The following is an 11,823-nucleotide window of genomic DNA, read 5'->3' as shown; positions in this document are numbered from 1 at the left end:
CCCTTCAAGTCACTCACCACCTGGATTTGGAAATCTCCATTCCTCCAGTGTCCCCCATCCCTGATGAAGGGTTTTTGCAGGGAAACATCGATTCTCCTGCTCCTTGGATGCTGCCTGACCTGCTGTGCTTTTCCAGCAACACACTCTCAATTCCTCCAGTGTAACTGGGTCAAAACCATAGAATTCCTTTCCAAATAGCACTGTGGTTGTTCCTAAAAGCCTAGAACTGCATTAGTCCAAGAAAGCAGCTCATTACCACTATCTCAAAGGCATTTAGGGATAGACAATAATTGCCTGGCCTAGCCAGGAACACCCACATCCCCAGAATGAATAAAAACATCATTAAAGGTAAAGCCATATTAATACCCCATCAAACATCTTCAGCATTCAGTCCGACCACCATTAAAACTGTAGTAGCAGTATGTACCATTTACTAGATGCACTTCAACAATGCAAGAAGGCTTCTTAGATGGCACTTTCCAAACCCACAACCACTTTCATCTAGTGTTGCAGATACATGGGAACTGAATCAGCTGTGTTAGCTTAATTTTCTGTAAGCTATGGCTGTGAGACTTATGTAAGCATCTGTTTCCAAATAGTGTCTTGGCAGGTACACAACATTCTACAGAAAACAACCAAGCTGAAAAATGTGTTGCTGGAAAAGCGCAGCAGGTCAGGCAACATCCAAGAAGCAGGAGAATCGATGTTTCGGGCATAAGCCCTTCTTCACATTTTTCAGCTCTGATCTCCAGCATCTGGAGTCCTCACTTTCTCCTAGAATACAACCAAGGCCTAACACTGATCTTATTTACATAGAGATTGTAACAGCGCATTGGAACTGTGTGGAATGGCAGCATAGTGTTTGACGACAGGTGCATTCACAAGCCAGTCCTTGTGTACAGCGCTGTTGTGAAACCTAGATGTGTATCAGCAGCACATGAGAGAGCAAGAGATATTCCACAAACAATGTCTCTGTCAAATTCTTCAGGTGTGTTGAGAGCAAGGCTACACAAACACTAATGCCCTACTTGAATCCAGCTCCACACACAATCAGTCAAAACTCCTGTGAAGTCAGTTTCATTGGATTGGGCATTGTAGCTAAAGAGCATCTCCTCCACCAGGAATATGCTTACTTCGGAGCCAAAATGGTGAAGGCTGATTGGATTATTGCCTGAGATGAAGGTGTTCTCCAATGGCTCCATTATTTGGGCCTACAAACCTCAGAGCCTGAAAGAGTAAGAGCTAATTTTGCTTGATACATTAATGATTCTTAAAGGGCTTGTCAGAATAAGGGGATCATTCATTCAGGATTGAGCTGAGAGGACATGAGGGGACATCTCTTTCCCCAAATTGTGAATCTTTGGAATTCTGTCTTCTAGATACTCTGTCATTGTGTATTTTCAAGGTTGAGATCAACAGATCATTGATCTCTCAGGGAATCTTTTGATATTGGAAGCAGGGAAAAAGTAGAGTTGCGATATAATTATAGTATTGAATAATGGGAGCATGCTCAAAGAGCTACATTATTGACTCCTGCTCCTATTTCTTACATTCTTAAGTATCTATTTCCAAATTGTGCTCTCTAAAATAAATGGAGTTCACAGTACACACCCAGGGCATTAGGCTTATCTAACATACATTGAACAGGTAGTTTGCATTGGTCTTCACTATAGATGATGCCAATAAGAACATAGAAGCAGCAATAGATAAGGAAATGGAAGTGAGGAAGGAAAATTACAATCACAAGAGAAATGGTATTGAGTAAGTTATTGGAGCTGTAGCTGCCCGTTGTCTGGGCCATGATGGATTTCAGCCTAGGACCTGAGAAGAGTTGCCTGGTGAGATGTCTTTAGATTTTCAAAGTTCTCTACATTTCAGAAATGAACAATTAGATTGGAACTTAGCAACTTTAATTTCTTTGTTCAAAGAGAGAGGAAGATCCCAAGCAGGAAACTACATGCCAGCTAGTTTATTATCCGTCATTGGGAAATTTTTAGAAGCTATTGTTGAAGAAGTTATAGCTGGGTACTTAGATACATTCAAGGTAATCAGGCAGAGTTAATGTAGTGTTGTGAAAGGGAAATAATCTTTGACCAATATGGAGTTCTTTGAGGAGGTAACATAATGTGGTTGAAGGGGAACCAGCAAATATTCCATACTTAGTTGACAGAATTCCAATAGTGTGGAAGCACTCCATGCAGCCTATTGAGTCCACACTAGCACTTCAAAGAGCATCCTACCCAGACCTGCTCTGCTTCCCCCTCCAATCAGCACATCTTTAGGCTGCAGAAGGAAACTGGAGTACTTGGAGGAAGACCACGCAGATAGCCATCCAAGGGTGGGATTGAACCTGAGTTCTTGGTGCAGTGAGACAGCAATGCTAACCACTGAGCCACTTAGATTTCCAGAAGGTATTTGATCATGTGCTTCATCAAATAAATGCTCATGCTTTAGGATCTAGCATAATGGCATGGGTAGAGGAGTGGCTGGCTGACAAGAAGCAGAGAGCAGACAGGCAGGAGGCTGGGAGAACACAGCAAGTCAGGCAGCATCTGGAGGTGGAAAGGTTGACGTTTCAGGTGTAACCCTTGTTCAGCACTGGGGGTGGATGTGGGGGACGCTGCAATAAAGGGGGAGATGGGGGCTGGGTGGAGAAATGGGGATAGGTGAAGACAGATTTGAGAAGGTGGTGCTGGAAAAGCAAAGCAGACCAGGCAGCATCCAAGGAACAGGAGAATCAACATTTCAAGCAAAAGCCCTTCATCACAAATCAGCAGGTAGAGGGTATGACCTGGTTGGTTAATGGAAAGAATGAATCTGATTGGTGGGACTGGGACAGGAGTCGGGGGATGGGGAGGGAGGTTATTTGAAATTGGAGAATTCAATGTTGAGTCCGCCGGGCTGCGGGGTGTCTAAGCAGAAGATAAGGCGTTGCTCCTCCGATAGGAGCTGTGGTTTGTTTTGACAATGGAGGAGGCCACTTGGAAACCCTCCCTTCCACTGCTCCCTGCCACCAATCCAATTCACTCCTCCCATTGACCAACCAAGTCGTACTCTCTACCTGTTTTTACCTATCCCCATGTCACCACCCTGCCCCCAGCACCCCCTTTATCTGCAGACCCCCACCCCCACCCCCAGTCCTGAAGAAGGATTACACCTGAACTTTGACTTCTCTACTTCCTGATGCTGCTGGCTTGCTGTGTTCTTCCAGCCTCCTGCCTATCTACCTTGGATTACAGAATCTGCAGCTTTTTTTTGCCTCTAAAGAAGTAGAGAGGAGGCAAAAAATGGGACTTCTTCAGGTTGGAAAGATAATGGACCACAGGGATTGGTGAAGGAATCTCAACTATCTAGCGTTTATAAAAATGACACAGGTGAAAGGATGGAAGGTAAAATTGTCAAATCTGACAGATAGTAAGCAAAAGTGGTAAGTTGTGAAGTGGGCTGAAGGAGGCTCCAGAAAGATATAGACAGGTTGAGTGAGTGAGCATTGATCTAATGAATAGAGTAGATTGTGGGAATAAATGGAATTGCCCATTTTGGTTGGGCGATTGACAAAAGAAGCATATTATCTAAATGGTGACAAACTGCAGTTCTCTGAGATGTAGGGAGATTCTTGTGCATGAATTACAAAAGGTTAGTATGCAGGTTAGTAATCAAGAAGGCTAATATAAGGTTATCGTTGATTGGGAGGGAATAGAATACACAAGTAGAGAGGTTATGCTTCAATTACATAGGGCACCAGTGAGACCACATCTGGAACATTCTGTACAATATTGGTCTCCTTCTTTAACAAGGGATGTTAATGCATTGCAGGCAGTTTGGGGAATGCTTTACAGATTAATGGGTGGAATGCATTGCAGGCAGTTTGGGGAATGCTTTACAGATTAATGGGTGGGTTGTCTTATGAGGATAAGTTGGACAGGGTTAGGCTTGTATCCATTGGAGTTTAGAAGAGTAGGAGGTGACTTCCTTGAAACATACAAGAGCCTGAGAGAACTTGACTGGATGGAGGTAGAAATAATGTTTCGTCTTGTAGGAGAATCTAGAACTAGGACTCACTATATCGGGATTGTCGATTTAAACAGAGATATGGTAACATTTTTCCTCAGAGGATCATGAGTCTTTCAAATTCCTACAGAGGCAGTGGAGTCACAGTCTTTGAATATTTTTAAGGCAGGGTGGATAGATTTTTGTTTCTCAAGGGTTTGAAATTGGGACAAGTGAGAATGTTCCTTCAAATCCACAATCAGATTGTCACAATTCTATTGAATGACAGAGCAGACTCAAGGGGCTGAATGGCCTGCTAATACTTCTGCTTCTTATGTTTTTCTGGAAATAATAGCAGAGAATTTGAAATGGATTAAAAAGTAACCCTTTTTAATGGTTCTGTTGCAGCTTAGTAGCCCATCCCTGGGCTAATGGAACAAGAGTTCAACTCGCTCCACAGAGCTGAAGAATTGAATTAAATAAATCTGGAATAAAAAGTAAGCAGCAGGAACTGTGATCAAAGCTACATGATCATTGTGAAAGGAAATCCATCAGGTTCACTAATGTCCTTCAGGGTCACCCTGTCACCCTAACCAGGTTTGTCTGAAACATGACTGTAGACCCCCAGCAATATGTTGATCCCTAACGACCCTCAAACAGCCTCATAAGCCTCCAGTTGTCAAAAAGGTGACTCAATTAACATAATTAGCTCTGGGCAATAAATGTTGGCCAGTGATCGCTGAATGAATGTGAAGAATGACTATGTAGGCACTTACGGTCCATCCTCCCTAGTGCACCTTCACCTATTGGAGAAACCACACTGTTACTTTTCAAAGAGGGAACAGAAACAGAGGTTGGCTATCTGAAATGTCAACTTTATCCACTGATCTGGTGCAATGGCTTATCATCATCGGGAATGAGATGTATTTGTTGATTTGGAATTTTTACATGTTATCACGCAGCATGGCAGGGAGCCTAACAAAATTTCATAGCAGTAAAATTCAAATTGGTTTCCGTAACCTGTTGGTATTGCAAACTACACAAAAAAAAACACCTCATCTCTCTGATTCAGAATTTTGCTGAAATCAAATTTCATCAACAGCAGAACATTAATGGTGCAATTTGAACCAATGTCCCAAAAATGTTGCTTCAGGGTTCTGATTGACTAGCTCAATGACAGTACCACTACTCCACCACCTCATTTGTGTGTTGATGATTTATTTGTCAATCATTTATTCAAAAGAATTGATTGCCTCAGTTTCCAATAGAAACAGAAGTTTATGCTCCCTCTTTTCTTGTAGTGGCTCCTGAGAGGCTGTGATCAGGAGTTCACACATTTGTGCATGATAAAGCAGAACACCATAACTGGTATGATCACCTTGCACAGCTAACTTTCTTTTTCTGAAATTCCAGAACTGGTGAGGACTGCTTTGTAATGTCACTCACCAATACACTCGGGGCCACTGAGCAAGAACTGAACTGGACTAACCACATAATACTGTGGTTACAAGTGCAAATCAGCACTGGGAATTCTGCATTAAGTAAGTGTCTCCTGATTAATTATGTTATGCCATGCCTCCAGTCAGGTAAGATTTGAAACCAGACCTTCTAGCCCTAAGGTAGGTACACTTACCACTCTGTCTTATTCTTGCATATGATTTATATTTAATTGGGTAATATAATGATATATATGTATATAGCTGTATGGTGGGCATTGACTAGGGATTAATCTGAGCCTTAATAAATAGGGAATGTTACCATAGTCCTACCCAGCCGTAGGGCTGCTCTTCATTAGGGAGAGGGCTGATTGATAGTGGTTTAACCTAAGGGTCACCACACCTCTGCTGAGACAAGATGTTGAGAAGGAAAGTCCTTCATGGTAATCTCAGCCAGTACAGGAATTGAACCTATACTGTTAGTATTACTCTGTATCAAAATTGTGGGCGGCACAGTGGCACAGTGGTTAGCACTGCTGCCTCACAGCGCCAGAGACCCGGGTTCAATTCCCGCCTCAGGTGACTGACTGTGTGGAGTTTACACGTTCTCCCCGTGTCTGCGTGGGTTTCCTCCGGGTCCTCCGGTTTCCTCCCACAGTCCAAAGATGTGCAGGTCAGGTGAATTGGCCATGATAAATTGCCCGTAGTGTTAGGTAAGGGGTAAATGTAGGGGTATGGGTGGGTTGCGCTTCGGCGGGGCGGTGTGGACTTGTTGGGCCAAAGGGCCTGTTTCCACACTGTAAGTAATCTAATCTGAGCTAACCTTTTCCTAGCTGTTATGCAGAAGAGCAGATTGAAGCCATGGTTGTTTGCTTAGGCAGTGCTTGTTTGGAAGGTTTATTTCAGTGCAGAAAGTTGGTTCCCGTTCTGCCCCTCACTACCTGGAGCAAATCACTCCAGACTCCTCAAAGCGTGACTATATTCCACAAGGTGCAAGTTGGGAGTGTGATGGAATTCTGCCCACTGCTGGGGGAGAAAAACTTCAACAACACTCAAGAAACTCAACATGATGCAGGACAAGTAGGTTTACTTGACACTCCTTAAACATCTAACCTGTTCTGAAGAAGGATCATTAAATCTGAATTCTTAACACAGCTTTCTCTCCACAGGTGGTGCCAGACCTGCTGATTTTTCCAGCAATTTTTGTTGTGTTTCTAATTTTCATTAATTGGGTAGATAGTGGTGATCTGGTATAGTGGTAATGTCACTGCTGAAAATGTGTTGCTGGAACAGCGCAGCAGGTCAGGCAGCATCCAGGGAACAGGAGAATCGACTTTTCGGGCATAAGCCCTTCTTCAGGATGGTAATGTCACTGGAACAGCAAACTTAAGCTAATATTTTGTGCTGCATTTCAATTGGGCTGATGGTGAAATTTAACTTCAGTAAATATCTGGAGTTAAAAAGTTGACCTACCTGTCCCCAAAATCTGTCTACAAGGCACCAAGTCAAGAATGTGATGGAATACTCTGCACTTGCCTGGATGGGTGTAGCCCCAACACTCAAGAAGCTTGACATCATCCAGGACCATCTTGATGAAGGGCTTTTGCCTGAAACATCGATTCTCTTGCTCCTCAGATGCTGCCTGACCTGCTGTGCTTTTCCAGCACTACCCTCTCAACACCATCCAAGACAAAGCAGCCTGCTTGATTGGCATTACATTCACAAGTCTCCACCATCGATACTCAGTAGCAGCAGTGTGTATTATCTACAAGATGCACCTCAGAAAATCACCAAAGAGCCAGAGTTAGCATGTTGCAAACCCATGATCACTATGACCTAGAAGGACAAGGGCAGCAGGTACATGGGAACACCACCCCCTGCAAGTTCCCTCCAAGCCATTCACCATCCTGATTTGGAAATACATCACCGTTCCTTCACTGTCGCTGGGTCATAATCCTGTAATTCCCTCCCTAAAGGCATTGTGGATTTACCTTCACCATATAGACTGCAGTGATTCAAGAAGGCAGCTCACCCCCACCATCTCAAAGGCAACTAGGGATGGGCAATAAATGCTGGCCCAGTCAGCAATGTCCACATCCACAAATGAATAAAAATAAATTGTCATAAAATATCTGCACATCCATCCCTGCACAAACCTACATGTGACTCCAGACCCACAGCATCTTGGTTGATCCTTAATTGCCTGCTGGGTAATTAAGATGGGCCATAAATACCCTAAGCAGCAATTCTCACAGCTCTTGCACGAATACAAAACAAGTTATGCCTTCTACCACCTAAAAGAACAAATGCCACAGGGAAATGGGGACCCCATCTATCTGCAAATACCCTTTCACACGGAGTCTCTCTGTCCTAACTCAGAAGTATATAGTGTTCCTTCAATGTTCCTGCTCCTCGGATGCTGCCTGACCTGCTGTGTTTTTGCAGCACCACTCTAATCTTGACTCTAATCTCCAGCATCTACAGTATCCACCTCTGCCTAGTTGATTTCTTCCTTCAATGTTGTTGGGTCAAAATCCCCTCCCAATGGCACCATGGGTTTACCAATCCCAGATGGGCTGCAGTGGTTCAAGAAGGAGGTAAAACACACCACCTTCACGAGGCCAAGTAGGAAAGAGTAACAAATGATTTAATTTGATTTGATTTATTACTGTCATGTGTACTGTGGTACGGTGAAATTTATTGTCGTCTGTGCTTTGCAAGCAGATCGTTCTATACAAGTGCATCAGAGTAACAGAGTAGATGGCCGGATCAACTTTAACATTTAAGAGGTTTATTCAAAAGTATGATAACATTGGGGAAGAAGCTGTTCTTGAATCTGTTAGAATATGTACTCAAAGTTTTATGTCTTCTACCTGACAGAAGATGGTGGAAAACAGTAAAACCGGGGTTGGAAGGGTCTTTGATGATGGAGTATAGGTGGAGTCAATGGCTGCAAGGCTTGATGGGATATGCTGTCTTCACAGCCAGTGATGTCACATTCCAAGAATGAATAGAAAATCAATTGTGATTGGTTTGATTTCACAATCAGGGCAACTATGACCCTTGCTCTCATCATTTATAGTTCAACTTTGCAGAAAAAAAAATCACATCTATTTAAAATATTTCAAGAGTTCAGGGTTTCGAAAAACACATTGGCAGCCATTGAAGAAATTTTGAATTCTGAGGAGAGGAAACACTGCAGTTAATTTTCATGCTATGCAGTTCCACATAAGGTAACAATCTGTTTTTGTGATGTTCATGAAGAGTAAATATTGGCCTGCATGTCAGTGAGAGAAAACCATGATTTCTTAGAACATTTATTTCAGTTTGAGAAAGAAATTAGGATCTTGGTTTATTGTCTTATCTGGAAGATGCTACCTCTGCCAGAGCTGTACACCCTCAGTGCTCCAACAATGTACACTTGAGTCTATAGAGTGGAATTTGAGGCTACAACCCTCTGATATAAAGGTGAGAGTGTTACTGAATAAAGCAGAGATTGGTAAGACCACCAATCAACAGGCTGAAATACAGAGCTTGGTTAACTTTATTCTCTCCTCAGCCTTATTCCTTCTCTCCTTAGCTGAGGTTGATCAACTTGGCACTGAGAAGGATTGACTCCATGATCATCACAGAATGATTCATATATGCACCACAAAGTGATTTCACAAATCAAGCTAATCAGGAGAGATGCTTTCTGCTTACAGTAGACAATGCAACTTGCAGAATTCATAAGTGCCTCTATTTCAGGTAATGTGTGTAACAATGAATTGCTTAACATGAATGTGCTTTCTGATTGGTTAAATATGGTTTCTATGGCAACAGCAAAACCTCTGACTTCAGTGGTAGCTGCCTTAGTAAGTTTTGTTAGCCAATCAAAAATGGAAATGCATCAAAGAGGGCAGAGTTTATTGATGGTTTTTATCTGCTCCAACTGGCCTGACTCTCTCATTACCAACCCCAGCACCTTATATTCAAGCAGATAATGGATCTGAACTTTTTAGGTTTAAAGAATGTGGCCTGACCTAGGTCAATTAGCACAACAAAAGAAGGACATTTTAAACAGGCAAGAGCTGGAATAGTCCCATCTGTGACCATGGAGGAAGCTGACTTTGTAAGTATATTGTCCCAGCACCTAGAATGAAATAACTAACATATATATATATCACTTTTCCCACAACCCATAAATGTCCAGAAGTGACTTACACCTAATGATGAAGTATTTTGAAGTGTAGTCACTGATGAAATGAGGCAAATGTGATGAAATATTCTTGGTCTTATTATGTTGCTAAAGAATATTTGCACATATCTGAGGTAAGGAAAACATTAATTTTATTTAAGAAACATATGATGGCGGCTTTATGTACTACAGGACAGCAAGCAATCTTGTGACATTGCATCATTTCCTGTGATGATGCACACTATCTCATTTTTAAAAAATCACACAATTAGCATTAACCCTTTCTGGAATATACAGCAGCCCAATTGATCTGCAGGCAGCTCTCACAAGCCAAAAGATAACAATGACAGAATCTGATTTGAGGTGTTGGTTGAGGACTTAATATGGGTCAGATCACCACCAAACTAACCAAACCGTCAAGATACCACTGTATAATGAACCACGGCAGAGTTATCTCTAATGTCTGACTGAATTGTTACAAAATTGAAGCAACAAAATGATTTCCATGTGAACTGCAACAACGATCCTGATGTATAGATGGGGGCTGGAACAAGCTTAGGGCTGAATTATTTTGTTTACACAGTAATCAAGAAGGTGAATGAAATACAAATGTCTCAACAAAGGATGAGAGTAGGCCACTCAGCCCTTCCAGCCTGTTCCTTCATTCAATAAGATCATAGCTGATCTGATTTTAACCTCAACTCGACATTCTGTTTTCAAAATAATCTTTCATCACCTTTGTTGTCAAGAATCTATCTACCTCTGCCATAAAAATACTCAAAGTTTCTACATTCACTGGCTTTTTGAGGAAGGGCATTTCAAAGATTCTCAACCCCCTGGACGAAAAAAATGTTCCCTTATCTCTGTCTTAAATGGGCATCCCTTACTTTTAAACAATGACCCCTAGTTATAGAGTCACCCCAGCCCCACAATGAGGAATCATCCTTTCCACATCTACTCAGTCAGTTCCCCTTAGGATTTCATATGTTTCAATTAAGTCATCCTTGAGTCTTCTAAACTCCAGAATTCAAAGACCTAGCCACACAGTCATACATTACTGAAACAGATCCTTTGGTCTACCTCATCCACGCTAGCCAGATATCCTAAACTGACTTAGTACCATTTACCTGCATTTGTCCATATCCCTCTAAACATGTTCTGAGGAAGGGTCACCTGACCCAAAATGTTAACTCTGATTTCTCTCCGCAGATACTGCCAGACCTGCTGAGCTTTTCTAGCAATTTCTGTTTTTGTTTCTGATTTCCTGCATCCACTGTTCTTTTAGTTTTTATTCCCTCTAAACCTTTTCTATCATATACCTGTCCAAATGTTTTTGACTGTTGTAATTGTGTCAGTCTCTACTAACTGACAGCTCATTCCATACATGCACAACCCTCTGTGTGGAAAAAGTTGTCCCTCAGTTCCCTTTTAAATCTTTCCCCTATCACCCTAAACCCATGCCCTCTAGTTTTGGACTCACCTACCCTTGGAAAAAGACCTTGGCTATTTACCTTACCTATGTCTCTCATGATTTTATTAAACCTCTATGAGGTCATCCCACACTCCAGCCTATTTAACCTCTTGCTGTAGCTCAACCCCTCCAGCCTCAGCAATATCCTTGTAAACTTTTTATGTACCCTTTCCAGTTTAACAACATTCTTCCTATAGCAGGGCAACCAGCATTGTACATAGTATTCCAAAAGTGCCCTAACCCAATATCCTGTACAGTTGCAAAATGATGCCCCAACTCCTGTACTCAATGCTCTCCCCTCACCTGAAGCATGGTGACCCTCAGGTTAAACCACCATCAGTCATCTTTCTGTAATGAGAGAGAAGCCTGATGGTAGGCTAATCATGACTTTACCTTGCCTTTACCTTTCACATTGCAGGTATCATGTTCATCATTATCTCAAGGTGGGTAGATATTAAAGAGGTACAATGATACAGAGCCTTGGTTAGGCACCATCTGATGTATTGTGTTCAGTTTTTGACAGGGACCCTCACGAAGGTCTAAGAAATTGATTCACCAGCAATGAGATCATTCTGGGATGTTAAAAAGTCCAGTTTGGGACAAGTTGTACATTGCATTTCCTTATTCTGGATTAACGGTACTGGAAGAGCACAGCAGTTCAGGCAGCATCCAAGGAGCAGCGAAATCAACGTTTCGGGCAAAAGCTCTTCATCAGGAATATTAGCAGGTTGAAGGATAATCTAGGGAAC

General features: G+C 42.2%; 1 protein-coding gene across 1 annotated transcript in view; it reads left to right on the top strand.

Annotated features, from left to right (window-relative positions):
- Window positions 1-7,978: 7,978 nt before the first annotated feature.
- LOC122553947 (uncharacterized) overlaps window positions 7,979-11,823 on the top strand; it is a 126,448-nt gene continuing 122,603 nt past the window's right edge. The window contains exon 1 of the mRNA XM_087989515.1: window positions 7,979-8,023. Within this exon, the coding sequence (XP_087845641.1) occupies window positions 7,979-8,023 (45 nt within the window). The remainder of the gene's footprint in view (window positions 8,024-11,823) is intronic.

This window comes from Chiloscyllium plagiosum, unplaced genomic scaffold, assembly GCF_037043375.1.
Source record: "Chiloscyllium plagiosum isolate Xiang-an unplaced genomic scaffold, Cpla_swu_hap1 HiC_scaffold_8, whole genome shotgun sequence".
NCBI classification, from domain to species: Eukaryota; Metazoa; Chordata; class Chondrichthyes; order Orectolobiformes; family Hemiscylliidae; genus Chiloscyllium; species Chiloscyllium plagiosum.
Note: the sequence above shows the minus strand (reverse complement) of the source record. Positions and strands in the feature narration are given on the sequence as shown.